Below are 23,226 nucleotides of genomic sequence, written 5' to 3' on the forward strand. Positions count from 1 at the left end.
TATTCTAGAGCAGACTTATATTGTATTAATTTTTGGGCTAAAGTTTTGAGTATATTAAATGACTGAACCATGTAGAACCATTGACTTGACTTTACATATATGGTTGTAAGGCCTCCTAGTTTTAGTCATCCATTAAAACAGGGGATATTTGTGCACTAAATGTTCACTCCATGCTTTATTTTTCTGCTGAAAAAATATTTGAATCAACAATAACCTCACAATCATGTTCAAAAGGCCTCTCATTGTCATGCTTATTTGAACTAAGCACTAATCCAGCATTGTAGGCTTCCTATCATTTCCTTGATTTTAGTCTCTACTTCAAAGCAAGATCATTCTAAAGCTACATTTATAAAAAATGATCTATTATTATTTTTTTGAGTAAAGGTTCGCCTTTTCATTATGCCATCAATCATTCACAACTGATTTGACCTTGCATTATTGATTTTCCCGATGGGAAAACAGACCAATAACACAAGTTTATGAAGGCAAAGTAACCCCAAAGCACAGAAGTTGGGATCTTTCTAATCATGGGCATTACTGCAAGGCAGCCAACCGCCATCAGAGATTGCAACAAATTACTCAATTGTTGTTCTTTCACCTCAACAGGAAGCAGGCCATCCATGTCCTTGTCAACATTAAAAATTGATTCATCAACTGGGCATCCATATTCCCAGTACTTGTGGCCAACTGAATTGTGGTCTCTTTCAATTCCTTAAGTGCCTGCATAAATGGTTGGGACATGACAAGACAAATAAATAAAGGGAGAGGAAAATTAGATAAAATGAAACACCCAAACTCAAAAATAAGACCATTACCAAGGCAGGTGGAGGCTGATAAACCATTGGGGTCTGCATTTGCTCATAGGCTTCTTGCATGTTTCTGTATAATTGCCCTAAGGTTGAATTTTTCTGCATACTTTTCCAGATTGTTGTCACTAACTTGCTAAGCACCAACTGTAACAAAAGTACTTGTAAGTTACTCGTCTATAAAATGTCTGAATTGTGTCTTTTCCCTGAGAAGCTGCAATTGATAATTCCAATATATTAGTACCTGATGTTTGAGGGTAGCTAAGCCTTTCATGTGCATTGGAGATTCAGGAATAACACCATTTGAAGGAGGTATGCCAACAATACCACATAAAATAGTCTGTCACAATAAAAGGAAAATTTATGAATCCACTAGAGATTTTTTATGGAGGTGAAAACAAAGAATGAAGAGTTAGATCAAGATGTCTTCAGGAGAGCAAAAGCTCTTCCAGAATAGGGTAGCCAGTGATAGTTGAACCTAAACATGAACCCTGACAAAAATTACAACATAGTTCTAAATAATATATATTTACTGTGGTAATGGGCCTTGACACAATCTCTGCAATAATGGCCCTGCTTGATACAACATCATTTTTCAAGGGTTTTTTGTGAAGTTTCCTTTAAACTTTTCTATGCAGACTTCTTCCCTTTCTTCTTAGTGATTTCAGTGTAAGTGCTCGGTATACACTCTTTTAAGTGAATCTGTTCCAGCAATGTTCTTTCTGCAGTAACATTCCACCAAGAAAGTTAGCCAATTTATCAGTGGCATTCACACTGGTCACAAATGGCTGAAACATTTTTTTCAACCATTGGAACAGTGGCACTACGAACTTTAGGATCAATTCTATCATCAACTGCTCCAAATTGATCTTGCACATCCTGAATACGTATCGTATAAACAGTGATATACACAACCAATCATTTAAAATGCATACAGTCATTTCCTAGAATAGAGAATCCTTGTTCTGTTAGAGAATCCTAGTCCAAATCTTACAAGAACTAATCAAACTTCTAATTTGAGGACCAATATGATCTGCAATAGTAAAACTTATAATGTACTGCACATCTTCATTGTGCGCCAAAAGCTTTACTAATTCTTTAGCAACAGTGCAATTTGTCTTTTTACCCTCCACAAGTCTTTGACTTTTCACAACATTGTGTCTAGTTGAAGCCATGATTTCTTAACCGCCTCTCCTTGTGGATCTTCTCTTTGATTATGGCGTATTATCTCATTGAAACACTGGAATGCTGGATTGATACGGGCCTCAAGACTCACTTTCAGTCTTGCTCCTGCCAGCATGCGACGAGGGATTAGAACCAAGTTGCAGATTGTCTATCAAAAAACAGGTGTGATGGGCCAGGGAGCTCATGGTATCAACTTTTTGATGGAAGGTGCTACCTTGGAGACATATCTTTTACTAGTTTTATTCAGACCAATGGACAGCTTATATGATGTTGTTTTTTTATAAACTTCAGGTGAAATATACGTAATGTATATTTTTTTATTTTCAATATGAAAAAGTAGATGATTTTCTTCTAAGGCAAAAAAATATCAGTTTTCTTAGAAGAAAAATGAAAAAACAAAACACACGTTATTCACAGGGACACCTAGCATTCACTGAAGGCAAACCATCAATGAATTGACAGAAAATTCTCAAGCCTCTTCTACAGGAAGTTGGTAGAATATGGAGAAATCTCCAATGGGAATTCGATCAGCAATTTCAAACCTAAAACTGCTTCTCAAAACATAAGAAATTATTTCACAAATTTGAAACTTACCGACTCATCACTTGCATAAAGCGCATAACATTACTGCTTTGCCTCTCATCCAGCGGCTGTGTACACAACCATCGGAATTTAGAGAGTATTCCACAACAAAGGGTAAATAAGATGAAATCCACACAGTCAGATACCTTGAACCCCAATTCCATAAAGTACATATTTCAGTGCAAAGGATGCTTACCCTTCTGCAAGCCTGCACAATATCAGACTCCAAGCCTTGTATATTGCAGCGCACTTCCTGCCATACCCACAATGGTTCCAACAGTGTAAACAGAATAATCAGAATGAAAACAGGGTTGGAAACCCCATGAAAAAAGAAACGAAAGCAGTGGATTATTTAAATTACCTGGCTAAAATACCGTTGAAGTAAACTTTCTTTGACAATTCCACACATGCCATAAAAGTAAAGCAAATTCATCATCACCTGCAAAAACACGATCAGCATGAGGCTAATATCTATCATGAGGCTAATGTCCAGGTGCATCAATATGATAGATACAGAAATTGTGAAAGAATAACGAAGCAGCCTCAGGGAAGAAGAACAACCCTTGAAAGCATGACATGTCTGTTCAAGAAACAAATAGATGCCGGACCAGTTAGTAACGACAAATAATTTAGTATACAAATTACACGGTTAATCACAAGGTTCTGTCAATCAATTGATTTTATTAATTTACAAAACTTCAAAATTCTTATTCCATCAATGTAATGTATTGCTGTGGAAGAAAAAGAAGATGTTACAATAACCACAGAAATGGCATCAGCCCATCAACATATTTCCACTCATTGCTTGCCAGATTAGCAAAAACTTGTTGGTGTGAAATACTGCTTTAAAGAAGTAAGTTCAATAATTTCACTCATTAGCCCAGAATGCACATTGCATGTCTGAATGCATTAACAGTATCGTTGAAGAGAAAAGGAAACACCAAGAGGGCGGCAATCAATAAAAGCAAATGATTTCATAAATGGAAAAAAATGCAAGAGACACTTGCGAAAATGAGGTGTCATCAAGAGTTTGCTACACCAGGATGCTATCAGGGCAAACTACAAAGTGATTTTGAGCATGCTGATTGAACAAATACAATATAGTCTAAGATTCACTCCATGTCCACCATGATAGGAAATTTGAGGAATTAATCAAACCTGAAATCGGCATAGAGATGTATTGGAATTCCACACATGCCATAAAAGTAAAGCAAATTCATCATCACCTGCAAAAACACGATCAGCATGAGGCTAATATCTATCATGAGGCTAATGTCCAGGTGCATCAATATGATAGATACAGAAATTGTGAAAGAATAACGAAGCAGCCTCAGGGAAGAAGAACAACCCTTGAAAGCATGACATGTCTGTTCAAGAAACAAATAGATGCCGGACCAGTTAGTAACGACAAATAATTTAGTATACAAATTACACGGTTAATCACAAGGTTCTGTCAATCAATTGATTTTATTAATTTACAAAACTTCAAAATTCTTATTCCATCAATGTAATGTATTGCTGTGGAAGAAAAAGAAGATGTTACAATAACCACAGAAATGGCATCAGCCCATCAACATATTTCCACTCATTGCTTGCCAGATTAGCAAAAACTTGGTGTGAAATACTGCTTTAAAGAAGTAAGTTCAATAATTTCACTCATTAGCCCAGAATGCACATTGCATGTCTGAATGCATTAACAGTATCGTTGAAGAGAAAAGGAAACACCAAGAGGGCGGCAATCAATAAAAGCAAATGATTTCATAAATGGAAAAAAATGCAAGAGACACTTGCGAAAATGAGGTGTCATCAAGAGTTTGCTACACCAGGATGCTATCAGGGCAAACTACAAAGTGATTTTGAGCATGCTGATTGAACAAATACAATATAGTCTAAGATTCACTCCATGTCCACCATGATAGGAAATTTGAGGAATTAATCAAACCTGAAATCGGCATAGAGATGGTGGGCATGGAAATGTATCGAGATCGTAAGTTGATCACCAATATACAAATGATGATCCCTGTTTACAGAGTCATTTTTTCGAATGCAACAGAACATATGGAAATTTCATCATTGCTTCAGATTATCTCAAATAATAGAATAGAAGCTACCATGACAAATGCCCACAGTGGGCTCAATAACTTATACAGGGCTACCAGCAAAGCACAACCATCATGCAAATTGCGCAAACATTGCCTTTGCGTGAAATGACTGACGTAATCAATCTGCAAGACGCTAAGAATCATGTCAATAAGATACAGAGATGAAACTCACAGTTCAAGGCAACATCCGAATAAGTAACAAGGGCAGGCTTCTCCTGGTCTCCGCATACAAAAACAGAGATTGGCCCATGGCTAGTCTGCACAACATGCTCCTGCATTCAAAGTCACACCATTACAATAATGTAAGCCAAGACACATTTGCAGGCAAAACGGTTCAAAAGTTAAAAGAAACCCCCAAGTGGCAATGCTGGTCTGACACACAACAAAGCCAAACCCATAAAAGGCATTCACAGACAAAATTTAGGACACCCAGCACAATGTCTCGCAATTTTCCTCAATGCCTGTACATAATCTCTACAGAACCGAATATGAAGGTGAATGCAAACTGAGATCCAATTAGCAGGGCATTTTTATCTCAATGAAAAACCTGCACAGTGCATTTACCTGCCCACCCCAAGGAATCATTTCGACATCCACAGAAACAGAGCCGCTGGAGCCATATACACCAAAACAGCGGGCTGAATCCGTTACACCAAAACAGCGGGCTGAATCCGTCAAAACAGGGGGCCGCCCTCCATTTGAAAACAAATTAAGCTCCGCCCTCCATTTCAAAACAAATCTAACATCCCAGGACCAAATCGACCCTCACAAACCACTCCCGGGACCAAATCGACCCTCACAAACCACTCCCAAACCAGAAAACCCAAACTGTAAATCAAAAATGGCGATTTTGCTCTCCCAAACCAGGAGCAAATATCAAAATGGGGGCGATTTTGATCAAATTAATTCCGCAAATATCAAAATGGGGCGATTTTGATCAAATTCGATTCGGTTAGTTTATCTGCCCTGGGCTAAAATAAAAAAATAAATTAATTTTTAAATAAAATATGGGCTAATTATATAAAAAAAAAAATTATTATTTTATTTAAAAATTCGCCCCATTAAAATATAAAAAGCCTTAAATTTCGCCTTTGGGCTATTATTCGCCCCTAAAATTAACCTTGACCCCTATGGGAAAAATCCCTATGGGCAGAACCCTTATGGGCCAGGCCCATCCGGACAAAGTCCATGGGGGCAACCACCACCTGGTTGGAACCCTGGTACTACCTCTCTTCCACTGCCACAAATGTCCTTTAATCCTCAGTTGCCTTTCTTAGCGACGTTGGAACTCCCAGATGTGTCCAAGTTAACGAATGACCCCATTCTTCATAATCCATATTGGCCACCAGTTCCAACTAAGATACCCAGTGATTGCCCGAAATTCGATGGCAAAGCTGGTGAAGACCCTCAAGCCCATGTCATGACCTATCACCTTTGGTGCTCATCCAACTCATGGCTTGATGATTCTATCCGGCTCCACCTCTTTCAAAGGACTCTCACCGGCTCGGCCGCTAAGTGGTATATTGAGTTGAATCGCAGAACATTTCAAGATTTCAACTCGCTGGCTATGGCATTCCTAACTCATTTTTAGTTACCCATTCGTTACGAGACAGGGACACATCTCCTTACGTCTCTCAAACAAGACACGGCCACGCATATATCCGATCATATACATGAATGGAGATGGCGTCGTCGCTTGATCAAATTTTGGATTCCTGATCAGCTCCTGACCGATTGGTTCACGACTTCCTTTGTCCCTGCAATCGCACGAGACATCGCCATGGGAGCTTGTGTAACTGAAGAGCAAGCTATCGCACGTGCTCAGTACCTCGACTTAGTATATTCTTAGTCAGGTACTTTATATGATTATTTGCCAGACGCCCCGAGACCCGGAACATCCAAAGCTCCGCCAAAACCATCTGTTGACGGTGTTATTGGCTCTGTAAACGCATCTTCAAAGAAATCATCCGCGAACCCTGGGAAGCAAAAATAGAATGCTTCTAATGGAAACACTTCTCAGGGTCAATCTAATTCTGGAAGTACCTCTGAGGTTAACGTCGTTCAGTCCACCACGGCGGATAAATCCTCGAAAGGGAAAAAGAAAGGGAAAGCCAAAAATAAATCTGAACAGCCCAAGTAGGACTCCCCTAAACCTCCACCCGAGGAAGGAGCCAAACGTAAACCTAAGTATCCTTGTCTTATCTATGATGAGGATCACTACACTAAAGACTGCCCTAGGCGGTCCGAAGTTAGTCAATTGTTGAAAGGTGCTCCTGGGACTCCTGCTGTGCTTAAAGAACCTTTCCCTTCATACCAAACTCAAATGGTGGCAGATCCATCGCAACCCTCTTCTTCATTCGGCTCTCAAGTATTTATGGCTGGGACGATTCCCATCCATGTCACTACTCGAGCAAAAGAATATCCATCTCATGCCGGGAAAGAGCCGGAGGTCCCCTCCAGCACTTCTCTGTCCAGTGCGGGTCCACTCCACATCAAAAGACCTAGCACTGAGACGACTATCCGACCCCCTCCAAAAGGTGTACTCCGGAAGACTTCTTACAACCCTAATGCTCGTGCTGCCCAGCATTACAACATTGTTGAGGACTTAGCTCAGGCTTCGTCTGCTATGTCCGCTTTAGAAGTGCTCCAGAGTTTCCCCTCCCAGAGGAAGTCCTTGCTATCGGCCATCGGTGGAATAGACCCGGCTGACTCGGATCTGATTTCTTTTGATCTCGAGGGCTATACGCCGAGACTGCCTCACCAAATTGCTTTCCTTATACAGGTCATCATCAATGGTAAAACGATTCATCGTACAGTCATTGATGAAGGTGCCTCAACTTGCATCATGTCTGTTGCTTGCTGGAAAGCTATTGGTTCTCCAACATTGAGCCAGTCTCCTACGACGTTAGAAGCCTTTGATGGAAGAGAGTCCCATCCTTACGGTATCCTCCAACGCTTGCCCATCTCCTTGGAAGGGAAGACGGTAGAAGTGGAGGTCAAAGTAGTCGATGCTAATCTTACCTACAACCTCCTCCTCGGACGTAGCTGGACATACGCCATGCAAGCCGTGGCTTCCTCCCTTTTCCGTGTCATTCGTTTCCCTCATCAGGGGAAGATTGTCACGGTGGACCAGCTCTCCTTCTTCGCCTCCTCTTCTGAAGGCAATGTGCCTTTCGTGGAGCATACCTCCAAATCATTCGAGAGTGTGGGAGCTGGGCTCTTTAAGGATCCCGCCCTAATGGGTGTCTTTCCCCTTCCACCTTCGAATCTCGCCCCTATTAACATGATTTCCGTGCACTCTGATCCGTGGGTCCTTCCTCCCGCTAAATCAAATACACTCTTGGGGCGATATGATGCCGTTCAAGTGCATAACAATAATGTCAACCTTCACTCCATTTTCAATGGACTAAAGCTTGGGGGGCATGTACCTCGAATTGAGACACCATACTGGGGGGCATGCCCGTTCTTTTATTCTCAAGCATAGTTTGCATGCGCTTTGATTCGTATATGCGTGTTTGTGTGTGTGTGTGTTTTCATGTTTTCGGCTTGGTGTGAAAGCATGATTGCCCCTTATTGTGTCTTTTTGCTTCTTGTGCAGATGTTGGGTGCACCTTACATTGGTTTCGCTGATGGTGCCTGCCGCAGCACTCGTAATTTGTCCTCTGCGGCGTGGGTGATCTACGATACTCACGGTGAGTTGATAGATCTTCAAGGTGTGTGTTTAGGTTGTACTACAAACAATGTTGCTAAATATAGCACTGTTATTGAATTATTAGCCGAGGCAATTAATCTCGGTATTCGTACATTGCTTGTTAACCTAGACTTTCAACTTGTCGTCCATCAGCTCAATGGGCGATATTCCGTCAGAGACCGTCACATTTTAAGGTTGTACTTACATGTTAAATTGTTAGAAAAAAATTTTGACTTTATCACATATCAGCATATTCCAAGACGATTAAACACATTATCTGATGCATTGGCTAATCATGTATTAGATAGACATTTGCGTAATTTATAATCAAAACATTATACAAGCAAGCACATAAAAGCACAATAATAAACCATAGGCATATGTATATATATATATATATATATATATGTGTGTCGCAAAGTTTTGCACCGCGTGCATTACATAAGTCCAAAAAATAATACATGTTCATCCTGATACATCCTCGGACAACATGTCCCTCAAAAAATATGCATGAAAGAAGCCTAGAAGTCTATTCGTGGTGGTGCTCATGATAGCACGTCACCGCGCGCACCAAGCGTCTCAACAAACGATGGATACGAGTCGGCACCCCCACTGTGTGCCTCTGGTATGCAAAAGGCACGTCCGCCAATCTCGCATAACCCGGAATCCCTTGGGTGAGTCCCTCGAGATTCTGCACCAGCTCTTCCCCCACGGCACCCCTTGCCTAAGGATCAGCTGCAAGTTGGCCCCTCCGCGCTATAGGAGACAAACCGGCTGGTCGCTCTGGACCCACATCTGCATATACATACAACTGTCATCAGGACATGCATGTATTGACAAAAAAAAATGAAAATACATAAAACACCAAAAACGAAGAGGTCATACCTAGCTCCTCTTCCCACTCCTCTCCCTCTGGCAGTGGGAGGTCTGGATCCCCCATGAAGTTGGTTCCCGCGTATGGCCAATCCTCTACCACGATCAGCTGACGGCGAAGCCATATGAAGAACTCGGGCCGCCAAGACATCTGCTGGCCCCCTCCTCCTCTGGGCATCAATGCTGCCCAGCGAGCCATCCTAGGCTCTCGTGGCAATGGGTCCGCCACTACAGCTCCCTGGTACTGGAAGAGGGGTAATCGTTCCAAGAAGAACGACACCACAATCGAGCCATACCCGAACTATTTCACTCCCCCGCGCTTACACTTTGTAAGCTGCCTTTTGATATTTGTAGTCACCGCTGTAGCCCAGTCAAAAATGGTGGGGCTGAGGCATTCTGTCGCTAGTAACAGATGATTCTTTCTCGCCTCATGGGGCGCCTATACCCCAACTGCACATGTGATGGTGAACAGTATCACCTTAAGAACCAAGTCATGGATGGTGGCGATATCCACCTTGGCACTGTTTTTCCCAAATTGTGCCTCTGGACACACTCGGGCCTTCACTTCACCTATTTTCTCTCCGGAAGGCCTGCTTCCAGTCAAAATAGGGCTCGCCCCTCTCCGTGACAGCCCAATAATGAAGTACACATCAGATACATCCAGCTCTAAGGTTTGATCCCGTAAGCGAAATACTTGGTCATCAACATCCCAAGCATCCACTATGAACTGTAATAGCTCCGGTTGAGCTCGCAGATAAGAGGTGAGGAAGAATTTCTTGAGACCACAGTCTCTCAAAGCATTCATACATCCCTCATCCACTATGGCCAAGGCATCTACGACATCATGCTCCCGTTCTTTCCATTCCACCACCATTTTTGCTTGTTTCCTGCACCCACAAGGATGAATAAATCATTATTGAAACCCTGGTAGGCTTACAAACCGGACAAATTTCAAAAATGATGGGAAAATTCAAGTAAAAGCTTAGGTCGCGTGGTTGGCACGAATGTTTCTAAAACAGTCACGCTAATGGCGCGGCGCCTTTGGGAAAATCACCCCATTGGCGCGGACCCGTGCCGGATACCCGCACCAATGGAGCGCAACCCTAAATTTTAAAATCCCCCTTGCGGAGGCTCAATTAGGGAACAAAATGCATAAAAAGAGTATGAAAATGGAGCTAAGGGAAGCGCTTCTTACCTGGAACTGGCAGAATCTCAAATGGTTGCACGGATTGGCGGTAATCGCTGCTCGAAGTTTGCTCCCCAAATGGACCACTACTACTATGCAAGAGGTAAAAAGTAAAAAGTAATTCTATTTTTTACATTTTCACCATATTTATAGACTTTTTGACTTGTAATTAGGTTTAAAAAGTTGTTTTTTTTAATATTTTAATATATTTTTGGTCGAAAATGGATTTTACGCTTGCTTTTGGTGCCATGACAGGTCTTTTTGCAACTTCGATGGTGAAACGAGTTGTATTTTATACTTTTTCGGACTCGGTAAATACACGAAAAAGTCACTGTGGAGTCATCTTTCAGCTCTTTTCTGACTCGCTAAAAATGAAAAGATCGCCGAGTTACCCCTCTTGACTCGTTAAACGTAAATAAGAGGCGGTCGTCTTTAAACCCTTTTCCGACTGTGTAAAAATGAAAAGATCGTCGGACCCTTGTCGTTTCAGGTTCGTTAATGGTTATGAAACGACGTGATGTTGATCGCTTTTTTACTTTTTCAGATCGATGTCACTATAAATGAAAAGTACTCCTCGATCGTAATGGTCGGGCGGTTCTTTCGAGCATTGTTTTATACTTTTTCGGGCTCGGGAGACACAACTTTACGAAAAAGGACCCCCCTGGAGTTTTCTTTTCTGCCGTCTTTTTAGACTCTCTAAACAAGAAAATATGCCGAGTTCTTCCTTTGTCAGACTCGTTAAAACTTAATGACATCGGGTTCCGTTGTAATGACGCTCACAAGCACATGCTATCCCCGTCAAGCTTGTTAAAAATAACTGGGGTACTCGCCAGAAATGGTGTGGAAAATGGATCCATAATTATTGTCGTGTCGGCAGTATGTCGCTCTTGAACATGGCACTAGTCTGTATTCGTGTCTGGGTGGGGACATCTCATATTGTTTTACACTTGCCTCCGTGGGTTTGGGTTATCCTATTTGACCTCTCATCTACTCATTGCCTTGTCACCATGACCTCTGCTCATTTGATGTCAAATACTGCCAAGTCCCCTGTCGTGCCGTTGATATGTTCAAGAGAAGTTGACCTCTGCAGCATTACAACCTCCTCTGATACCTCACATAATTCTGATTCACCACAACATTCTTCCTCTGTCTCGTGTCGATGATGTGGGAAACACCATGGCCCACCTTCGATCAAGGTCACTTCCTGTCGACTTCAACTCATTATCCAGGAAGCTGATCTAGAGACTCCCTTCGGTGCCTTGGAGCCTGCATGCCTCAATGGCAGGTTCTTCGTGTTCGACGAGAGGTTTTCATCATTGGCCTCCGATCGAATGATTCTATGGGTGTTCGACGCCAGCTCATTGATTCGCACACCATAGATTGTACCTATAGTACCTTGAGGGCCATTGTCATTATTGGTGGTACCTCTCGCGTCTGTTAATAGTTTTCATCATTGACTGGTAATCAGACAATGTTCATGCATGTTCGACTTCAACTCTTGTATTCACATGCTTGGACTTGTAATCTGTTCGGGTCGAGATGGAGCGCAAGACCTTGGATTTTGTCTGTTGGAATCCAGGCTGCGATTTGTGGATTATTATGATCATTACATGACTCATTCACTGGATGGTTGCGACCATGCCTAAGTCTATTTACCGATCCTCTCTGGATGGCTGCGTCCATGCCTTGGATCTAGATTATTATGTACTCTGCTATGGATGGCTGCGCCCATACCACATATATCATGTACTTGAGATATCAGTTGTACTTCTCTACGCAGGTTCACCAGCGGCCGTGTTTTCAGTCACGCATGTTCTTGTAAAGCATTTCACCCCTCTCTCTCTCTCGGGCCTCATGCTTTAGGGGGCATCTGTTACACAGCAATTTGTCACCGTTTGTCGCCATCCCTGTTACCCCTCACCCGCACACTGGAGGACTCATTCTGGGACCTGTGAGAAGTGACCTGACTTGAAACCACTTGCATCATATTCCTCTAAGTATGAGCTTCATATGTCCTGAAGACATCTCCTGCTAAATATCCATGAAAACAGCTCTTTTTGCATTAGCGCGGGTCCATAGTTCACTGCCCGCGCCAATGAGGGAAATCCTCTAAAAGGGGCGTGCCATTGGCGCTCTGTCTCAGAGTCGCACTCGCGCCAACCAAATTGAGTAAAGTTTTTAACCAAAAAGCTCCCAAAGGTTCTCTTCAACCCATTCACCAACTGAATCTATGTTGAGCTAGGATGGTTTGGCTTCGAATCTCCATAGAAGGGAAAGTGGTTTTCCACCTTTCATGGAAGTTTCCAAGTGATAAAGCCAATCCCATGAATAATGTGGTTGATCCTATCTCTTTCCTCTCTATCTATAAAAGCTTGCCTCTATGCCTTGAGTAAGCTAGTTACAGTAGTTCTAGTCAGTAATTCCAGCATAGTGATAGAGAGTTTGAAGCTGCAAGAGCCTTCTTTGCACCCATAAGGCCAAATCTAAGTAAGGAGATTCTTGTCACCCAAAGAGAGAGAGGCTTGTTCCTCATCCCAACAAGCTTTGCAAGACTTGTGTAGCTGACTACCCAGCCAAAGGAGGATTTGACGTCAGAACAATGGTTGTATTCTTCTTTGTTATTTATTAATAATAGATGACTATCATTATGGTTCCACTCTCATTGTCTTATGTTTGATGTTGAGTTATATCTTTTCTGACTGATATATAATTGCATCTACTAGATTTTATGCTTGTATTCGTGTTGTTCTTTGCATGTGCAGGTGTCCAATCACGGAGATCGTGGGGATTGTGACCAGCCGAGGCAAAGGAACGAGGGCGACATCTCTTCTACGAACACTAGCGTTGGAATCCAAGTAGGTTCTCACCATCCACCTTTTATTTGCAATTAGGAACCTACGTGATAGCATTGTATGATTGTTGCTAGACCCGATCTGGGCTAGTAGGGATCATCTCTGTCCGCAAAGAGGATTTACCTCCACAACACCTCCATTACCTTGGGATCTTCTTCCTCAAGTAAATTATACATGCCTTCCAAAGTAGTAATACTGACATCTTTGTTGTAGGTGGTGTTTGTCTACAATGGAGTCATCTCTTTATCTTCATAACTAAGAGCTTTACCCTCCTTTCTCATAATATCTTGAACTCTGCTCTGTATACTTCTCAGTTATTCGCTCATGCAGTTAACAAATGAGGTGAGAATGATGATAAGAAAAGGTGGAGGGAAAGTTTTAAATGCGGAAAACATATAAAATATATCACCTTACGTGAACTGGCTCCTTGATAAGATCAAAACCATATTTTATTAATGATTGCCAACTAACTCATTGATTAACATTAATGCGCATAACCAGGCCTCGATTTATGGAAAAATCTTTCTCGAACAATGGGTCACGAAGATCTGCGATAAGGCGATTTTGTGATTTTCTTCGCAATATCACAAATCGCGGTATCGCAAATCGCAATATCACAAAATCGCAATATCGCAAATCACAATTCCTTTACGTATGGCAAGCATCTGTTAATTTTTTTTCTGTGAAAGGCGATTCGCGAGATGCACCATCGCATATCGGCGTTTTAAGGCACTTTAGCGTAGGTGAGGTTTAAGGCATGCGATGCGATGAGGTTTTATTGATGCGTGATTTCGCATCGCAATTTCGCATTTTAGAATTCCGCTTGTGGGAAGGTATCCTTTACCCATTTTGCGATGTGATGTGTTTTAAGGAGTTATTTCATTCTAACTTATCATAAAACTTAAGTCTTTTTAGATTTTTGAGGGTTTTCTTTTAAGTTTATGATAGTAAGTTTTATTGAAAAAGGAAATACAAGCATTAATCGATTTTTTTGAATTTTTGAATAAGGGTCCCCACTTATTTAGTATTAGTGATAAAACTAAATAAGAAGGGGGTTGTCGCTAGCCACAACAATTGACGATTCACTTGGAAGAACCAGTTATCTCTGCTTTTCTTTTGAATTTCCTAAACTTGCAAAACATAAAATTTTCTAGAAAAATAAACTTTATTATAGAAAGATAAAATACATTCTGCTTTTCAGCTGTCAATGATAGTTTGTTTCTTCTATGTGAACTTTGTTTATTTACTTCCTAGAGCTGGTTATTGTATCTACATCAGTCACTACTTGGTTTATAAAGATAAAAACAAGGCCTTCTCTGTAAATCAGTTTTAAATATGCTCATTTGTCGTAGGTAGAGCCACTGCTACCAGTAGGCATTTATAGCCTTGACAGGGTTACCTATTACCTAGCAATGATCTTGTATCCCACTTGGAGAAATATACAATTTTCAAAGAGAAATCCATATCTACACTTATTGCTTTCATTTTCTTTTAATCCTTAAAGAACAATGCCTTGGTTTGATAGCCAAATTATGACAATGCCACTCACTTGATTTATAGCTTTGCTGAACAAGCTAGCTCGTGATGAGACCCCTTGTCTTTTGATTGCAACAATCTTGAGTCATTGCCCTATTGTGGTATGCAGTTTTGGCAAAGTCAGCAAGCTATAATATCTATGATCATGATAAGTCGGCTCGTGATGAGACCTCTTATTCTTTAAGTTTAAAGTGTATCATTGGATTATTCCCTGAAGCTTACGATTGCTTAGGTCGGGAGGAAGTCATTGTTTCCTTAAGAATAGCTTTGGACGACAATGGTAGAGTTTTTGGAAAGAGCTTTTCTACAGAGAATCTTTGTTTTGTTATTGATACCTTTCATTTGACTGATATAAAACAAATTCCCACTAAAGGTTGCTTTTTATCAAAATTTACAAGGTTAGAACTAGTATCATATTCAGGCTTATAGCTTTTTGACTGTATCTTTCAACAATAATGACTAACTTTCTAAATTATTTCTATTTATACAAGCGGAAAAACAAAATCTAAAAGAAATAATTGTCCTTTATGTGAATTCCAAATGTAACCGTTTACAACTGGTTTTATTATGAAAGTAAAGAAAAACTAATCTACAAAAATAGAAGAACGATCTCCTATGGAAAGTATTTTTTGAGGATCTTCCCGTTAATAGGTAAAGATTCTCTTTTTCCTGTTAAATCCTATAACATAAAGGTAGATGGGCCTATGATTTCTGCGATTTGGAAAAGGCCAAGCCACATTCGTTGAATCTTCGTATGTTTGCCCTTTTCTTCATGAGCCATGTCTCATTTTAAAACTAGATCCCCTATCTGAAAGTCTTTTCTGGACATCATGTTTGAGTCAAAAGAAGCTTTTACTAATGCTTGGTGATGAGCATGAGTTATTTTAGCATGCTCTCTTTGCTATTCTATCTTAAGGATTTGTAATTTCCTTAGTTGTAAGGAAGAAGTTGGTGTTTCATCAATATATTGAACTAAGGTCAAAGAGGGAATTGCTAGATGAGTTGAAAGAACCACTTATTTCCCATAAACTAAATTAAAGGGAGAAGTGCTAATAGAGGCTTTCTGCGTTATTTGGTCTGCCCATAAAGCATATATTAAAGACTTGTGCCAATTTTTATGACTTTGGTCAATGGTTCAGTTAATGATCCTGATCAAATTTTTATTCGTAGATTCAGCTAACCCATTCCCCTGTGGGTAATAATTGGCAGAGTACTTGAGCTTAAAACCTCTTTTGAGTGCAAATTCAGTCATAGCATTGCCAGAAAAATATGATGCATTATCAAACATTAAATCAGAGGGTAAACCAAACCTGGTGATTATGAACTGATCTATAAAATCAATGATGTGTTCGGCATTAGCTGTCTTGAGAGGAATTTCTTCTACCCATTTAGTAAAATAATCTATAGCTGTAAGGATATACCTATGATGTTTAGAAGAGTGAGGAACGATCTCACCTATTATATCCAATCCCCATTGATTAAAAGGCTATTCAATGTTGACTAGTTGCAAAGGTAACAATGGCTTCTTTTGTCTCCCAGCAGCAGTTTGACAAACTTGACACTTTCTTACGTAGCTATGCGCATCTTTGAATAGTGTGGGCTAGTAGTAACCTGCGCGGAGGATTTTATGTGCAGTAGTGTCTCCAGCGTAATGTCCACCCCCTGGTCCATCGTGAAGTTCCTACAACACCTTATCAGCTTCAGATTTCTCAAGACATCTATGTAGAACAGAATCATAATTCATCCTAAAAAGTAAATCGTTCATGAGTCGATATTGTGTAGCCTTCAACCTTAAAGCTCTTTTCTTTGTATAATCGAGGTTTGAAGGGGCATATCCGTTCTTTAGATAAAATATGATATCAGCGTATAATGAATCAACATCGTTTAGGCTTACCTCATACATTTGTATCTCTGTAGATGGTATTTCGGAAATAAGCGATGCTCCAGCCAGCATTTTGCAAAAGCCTTGACCTTTAACAATATTTGCTAGTTTAATCCCAACGTCATATTCTTGTAATGTGGTCACCCAATTGGCTCTTTTCTCACCTACATCTTTCTGTACTGAAAGATTTCTTACTGCTGGAAACGGTACTATGATCTTTGTATGGGTTTTAAGCAGAAAGGGTTTGAAATATTTTATCGCTTTGAAAATAGCAAATGCTTGTTTCTCTACATCTGAATAATTTAACTCAGCCCCTTGTAGATTTGAACTGAAAAAAGCAATTGGGGCTTCTACCTTGTCTTGATTTGCTTGAGTGAGTATCGCAGCATATGATCTATCAGATTCAAATGTATATAAAATAAAAGGATTGGAAAAATTAGGAGTTGCTAAAGATGGAGCATTAACAATCGCTTGTTTGATTAAGTTGAATGCTTCATATTCGTCTTGGCCCCATTTGAAGATTGAATTCTTTTTAATCATTGCCTGTAAAGGAGATACGATTCTTGAAAAATCTGGAACAAATCTCTTTAAAAAGTTAATCCAGCCAAGGAGCTTCTTGGAATACACAGTTATATCATCCAGGTAGATTACTATCGATTTGTTTACTAGTCCCTTAAATGCGATGTCCATGGCTCTTTGGAATGTGGCACCAACATTGATGAGACCAAAAGGCATCTTTTGATAGGCATAAGTACCCCATTTGGTTTTGAATGTGGTCTTTAATTGATCATCGGGATGGACCAAAACTTGGTTATAGCCGGAGAAACCATCCAAGAAGGACATTAATTCTGATCTCGCAACTACCTGCAATATTTGCTCCACAGGAGGCAAAGGAAAGTTATCCTTTTGGCAGGCGTTGTTTAGATTTTGAAAGTCAATGCAAATTCTAATATCTTCATTCTTCTTTCTAACGGGAACCATATTGGAAACCCATTGAGAATGTCGTACGGGAAAAATGTTTTTGGCTTTCAATAAGCTTATTAAGCTCAGATTTGATCTAGTTTTCTAAGTTAAGATGGATCTTTCTCAGTTTCTATTGGACATGTTTTTCATCGTTTATCATTGCGATAGTATGTTGGATGATAGAAGTGTCATAAGTCTGAAGTTCATCGTAGTTCCAAGCAAAGACACTTTTGTATTATTTCAAGAGACAAGCATACGCTAGTTTTTCTTCAGGAATTAGGCCAAGGCCTAGGTTGATATTCTATGGCTTGGTATCAGTTCCTAGATTTACTAATTCATAGTTCAGAGTTGAACTTTGAAGCTTTGAATTGGTAGATCTTTTGAATCGATCTTTCAAATCATATAGATCTTCTAATTTGACTACTGATTTTGGCATATTATTATTAGTGCTATCTTGTTGCAATTGTTTGTCATGTTGGTCCTCATCAATTATCTGATTAGTATAAGATCCCTCAGAGGTGAGGAAGCTTACAATATCAGGATCATCATTGAAAATTCTCCAATTTGTAATGTTATCAAGAATCGAGGGTCTAAAGATTAATTTGATTGAAAATCTATTGAGGCTAAAGTCTTATGAGGGAATGAGCTTGGAAGCTACGTTTGCCAAGAGGTCGGCACTAGCATTCTAGATTCTAGGAATTGATGAAATATTAAATGCTATAAAATGTTCAGTCAAATCTTGTACTAAAGATTGGTAATGCTTTAAATGACCTGATAGACAATGTATAGTATTCCGTACCTGTTTGATAATAATTTCAGAATCTCCAAAGACTTGTAGATATTTGATGTCTAATCTGATTGCTTTGTATAATCCTTGGACTAAAGCCTCATATTTTGTAGTATTATTTGTGTAATCTAACTCAAGTCTACAAGTTAGCATAGTTTTGCTTCCTTTTGGGCTAACTAATACGCATCCTGCTCCTGCACATTCATTAGACTTAGAACCGTCAAAAAATAACTTCCAAAATAAAGATTTATTTACAGGATTATCTATAAAATTAATACATTTAGAACTATCTATTTGAGAAAAATTTTCTACTTGAGATAAAACAGAATGTTCTAAGTAAGGTGAAGTGTGAGCATTAAAATTTCCTAGGGAAGAATCAACAAAATAGTTGTGAATTATATTATTCTTGTATGCTATCGGTTCATTTTCTCCTTCCAATTCTGTTACTATGTATTTCTGACGTCTATCTCGCTCAACCTTTATCTAATTTGGCTTACCATTGTAAGGGAGCCACATGTGCGACCAATGGGTTGCAAAGCATCCATGAAGCTTTTCTGACCAATCCCTACTAAGAATTAAGCCATAGAATTCTGGAATGTCTGCAACTAAAATATCGATAACTTGACATACCTTTGGATTAGATGACAACCTTATGGTAACTTGATTTAATTCGCTGATCACTTCAACTTGCGACCAATCCAGCTACACTATGTGCTCAGCAGATTTTTGAGGCTGAACGTTCAACTTTGCACAAATCGATTTAGGTAAGATGTTGGATGAAGCTCCTGAATCCACTAAACAATTATGCAATTTTTTATTGAAAATTTCATAAGTAAGAAGAAATGGCAGAGTATGAGATATTGACCTTCCTCCAATTAGAGCAATGTCATTTGGATCAACTTTTTTAATCACAGTATTTGGAGGTCTTCCCATCTCATGGGAAGCTTGCGAGATTACAGCAGCGGGCAGAGGTGCAACTGGTACTGCATGTAATTCTTTCAAAAGGAGCTTTTCCTGATGTTTTAACTTGCTCAATTCATAAAAAGTGATGTTAGCCCTAGTCTTCTTCATGTCTTCTAAGATGTTATAGTCCATTTCATCTAAAACAATCAATGTTTTAGATGGAGTTGGTGAATCTGTTTGGACTGGGCTTGTTTGAGTCACTTTAGATGTCGTTTTTGTTGTGTATGGAGCATGATTGTTCAGAGGTCTTTGTTTCAGCTGGATGTATACCCCAGGAAGTTTGTACACCCCTCCACGCGAGGGGGTGCAGGGGGGACTTGTCCCCCCCGCGGGGGTCCAGGGGGGTTGATCCCCCCCGGCTAGGGGGTTTGGGGGCTAGCGGGGGCTCGGGGGCAGCGCCCCCGAAGCTAAAAACAAATGTAAAATTGCCTTGTAAAAGTATAGTAATTTCTAGTCAATCTGGGTCGTTCATTAGGCTGATGATCTGACGGTAGAACTTATGTTTAGTTTAGGGTTTTTTGCCCTAGAAGGAAACCCCTCTCTTTGTATGAGGGCATTGTATTTTGAGGCTGAGATATAGATGTGTATTCTGTGAGCGAGAAACAGAGAGGTGACACTGTGAGAGAAAACAGAGGATATTACAACGGATTTGTTGTAGGTTGTGTCTCTTCATTTTGCTGGATAATAGAAAGGAAGGACTGGCTGTTCGAGGTGGATGTAGCCCAAACTGGGTGAACCACATATATCTGTGTCTCTCTTGTTTTGTGCATTTTCTGTGTTTATATTTCTGCAATATTTTATGTGTTCCATTGCTCCGTAATATATAATTTTCTAGCAACTGGTATCAGAGCCGAAGGTCTATTTGGCTAATAAACTCGTAGGAAAGAAGGGTTCCTGGTTTGAGTGGGAGCAATGGCGGAAGATGGTAAGTTTAGGGTCGAGAAATTTAACGGCAAAAACTTCTCGCTGTGGAAGATGCAGATGGAAGATTATCTGTATTAGAAAGATCTATACCTGCCATTGGGCGGAAAAACAAAGACGCCGATGGGTATGAAAGACGAAGAATGGAACCTTCTCGATAGAAAGGCACTCAGAACAATACGATTGTGCCTTGCTGCGTCAGTCGCCTTCAACATTTTGAAGGAAACCACGACAGAGGGTTTGATGCAGACGTTGTCGAAACTATATGAAAAACCCTCGGCCTCAAACAAGGTATTTCTTATGAAACGGTTATTTAATATGAATATGTCGGAAGGTGGATCTGTTGCAAACCATTTAAATGATTTTAATACAGTTACAAGTCAGTTAAGTTCTGTAGGGGTAAACTTTGATGATGAAGTTAGAGCTCTGTTATTCTTATGCTCATTGCCAGAAAGTTGGAATGGTTTGGTAATGGCCATTAATAACTCCGTTTCTGGATCTAGTACTTTAAAGTTTGATGATGTTGTTGGCACTATCCTTAGCGAGGAAATGCGACGGAAAAGCTCCGGTGAGACATCGAGAAATGCTTTGAGTGCAGAGTCTAGAGGAAGAAAAATGGAAAGAGGAAAGAGCTCAGGATATCGCAGTAAATCAAGGAAAGGCAGATCCAAGTCCAGATCGGGGATAGTGTGCTGGAAATGTGGAAAGAAAGGACACCTAAAGAAAGACTGTAGATCTCGGAAGGGAAAAGAAGGAGATGCACAACAAGAAAACAATCATGAAGCAAATGTGACAGGTGAGGTGTTACAAGATGCATTGATTCTTACTTTTGAAAATATTACTGATTCCTGGGTGGTAGATTCAGGGGCTTCATTCCATGCCACACCTGATAAGAAATACTTTCATGACTATGTTCAAGGAGATTTTGGGCAAGTTCATTTGGGTGATGATAAACCCTGTAAAATCGTTGGAATGGGTAAGGTTCTTGTAAAACAGCAGAATGGAAACCAATGGCTATTAAAGGAGGTAAGGCATGTTCCAGATCTAAAGGAAAATCTGATTTCAACAGGGCAGTTAGGCGATGAAGGCTGTGTGACAACTTTCACAGATAAAGCTTGGAAGGTCACCAAAGGAGCCCTGGTAATAGCAAAAGGCGAAAAGGTTGGTACATTGTATTTATGCAATGGTATTTCTAACTCTATTAATGCTTTGACTTCCAAAGGAGCAGATGTAGCATTATGGCATCATAGGCTCGAACACATGAGTGAAAAGGGGATGAAGATTCTTCACTCAAGGAATTTGTCGTCGGGTTTGAAGAATGTTGATTTGGATTTATGTGAAAATTGTATTTATGGAAAACAGAAGAGAGTCAAATTTCTCAGAGTTGGGAAAGAAAAGAAGAGCGAAAAATAAGAGCTTGTGCATACAGATGTATGGGGACCTACTCAGGTATCATCTCTCGGTGGCTCTCGTTATTATGTTACTTTTATTGATGATGCAACTAGAAAAACTTGGATTTATTGTATTAAGAATAAATCTGATTTATTTGATACTTTCAAGAAATGGAAAGCTTTGGTTGAGATTGAGACAGGAAAGAAATTGAAGTGTCTTAGATCAGACAATGGAGGTGAATATTGCAGCAAAGAGTTTGATAGGTATTGTTCAGAACATGGAATTCACAGAGAGAAGACAGTTCCAAGAACACCACAAGAAAATGGTGAGTCAGAAAGGATGAACAGAACAATCATGGAGTGTGCAAGGTGCATGAGATTGCATGCAGGATTGCCTTTACAGTTTTGGGCAGATGCTATAAATACTGTTGTTTATCTAATAAACAGAGGGCCTTCAAGTTCCTTGGATGGTGGTGTTCTGAAGGAAGCATGGACAGGTAAAAAGGTAAACTACTCTTTTTTAAAGCCTTTTGGTTGTGAGGCCTTTGTCCATATTGATAAAGAAAATAGAACAAATCTTGAGGCAAAGTCAAAGAAATGTACCTTTATTGGATATGGTGTTAATGATTTTGGTTATCGCTTATATGATTACGAAAATCACAAAATCATTAGGAGCAGAGATGTAATATTCAATGAAAAGGTCTTGTATAAGAATCAGTTTCAGGAAAAGAAACAGGAAAAAGAAAACAAGGAATACGCAGTTCTTGATGAAATCACTGAAAAGGTAAAGGTTCCTAAAAATAATAATAATCAACAACAACAACCACCACAACAGCAACAGGCACCCCAAACACCTGAAAGTGGTGTTAGAAGATCTACTAGGATAAGTAGACCCCCTGAACGATACTCTCCTTCATTATATTATTTATTGTTGACTACTTCCGGTGAACCCGAATGTTATGAAGAAGCAATGTAGGTTGAAAGCAGGAAGAGGTGGGTGGTAGCCATGGAAAAAGAGATGGACTCCTTAATGCATAACCAGACTTGGGACTTAGTTAGGTTGCCTGCAGGAAAAACTACATTGAAGAATAAATGGGTTTGTCGGCTGAAGGAAGAAGATGGAGGAAAACAGAGGTACAAAGCTAGACTTGTGGTGAAGGGGTTGAAGAAAGGTATTGATTTTGATGAAATATTTTCTCCTGTTGTTAAAATGACTTCAATCAGAACTATTTAAGTCTTGCAGCAGCTGAAGATTTGCATCTTGAGCAGTTAGATGTAAAGACAACCTTTCTCCATGGGGATTTGGAGGAAGAGATATATATGTAGCAGCCACAAGGATATGAGGTGAAAAAGAGCTTGTATGCAGAAACTAGTGTGCAGGTTGAAGAAGAGCTTGTATGGCTTAAAACAGGCTCCAAGGCAGTGGTATCTAAAATTTGACAAGTTTATGTCTGAACAAGGTTATACTAGATGTCACTCTGATCATTGTGTTTATTTGAAAAAGCA

General features: G+C 40.0%; 1 protein-coding gene across 3 annotated transcripts; it reads right to left on the minus strand.

Moving 5' to 3' along the window:
* Positions 1 to 627: 627 nt before the first annotated feature.
* On the minus strand, positions 628 to 5,596 carry LOC149203451 (protein NDL2-like). Of its 3 annotated transcripts, XM_089403444.1 has the most exons (11): positions 5,240 to 5,596; positions 4,848 to 4,947; positions 3,732 to 3,799; positions 2,935 to 3,012; positions 2,770 to 2,826; positions 2,586 to 2,641; positions 1,933 to 2,096; positions 1,340 to 1,528; positions 1,051 to 1,146; positions 816 to 953; positions 628 to 720 (listed from the first exon to the last, which is right to left on the minus strand). In XM_089403444.1, exons 1-7 carry the CDS (start codon positions 5,258 to 5,260, stop codon positions 2,072 to 2,074), a joined length of 405 nt encoding a protein of 134 aa, XP_089259570.1. In that variant the 5' UTR covers positions 5,261 to 5,596; the 3' UTR covers positions 628 to 720; positions 816 to 953; positions 1,051 to 1,146; positions 1,340 to 1,528; positions 1,933 to 2,071. The 3 variants fall into 3 exon arrangements, 2 of the variants coding, with proteins under 2 accessions (XP_089259570.1, XP_089259569.1); XM_089403443.1 differs by lacking the exons at positions 1,340 to 1,528; positions 1,933 to 2,096; XR_016253955.1 differs by lacking the exons at positions 628 to 720; positions 816 to 953; positions 1,051 to 1,146; ... (5 more) ...; positions 3,732 to 3,799; positions 5,240 to 5,596 and adding an exon at positions 3,846 to 3,940 and having other exon boundaries at positions 4,848 to 5,233.
* Between the last annotated feature and the right edge of the window lie 17,630 nt (positions 5,597 to 23,226).

Source organism: Pinus tabuliformis, chromosome 2_1 (assembly GCF_031772625.1).
Source record: "Pinus tabuliformis cultivar Carrire ecotype Pingquan chromosome 2_1, CPIR1, whole genome shotgun sequence".
In the NCBI taxonomy this organism is placed as follows: Eukaryota; Viridiplantae; Streptophyta; class Pinopsida; order Pinales; family Pinaceae; genus Pinus; species Pinus tabuliformis.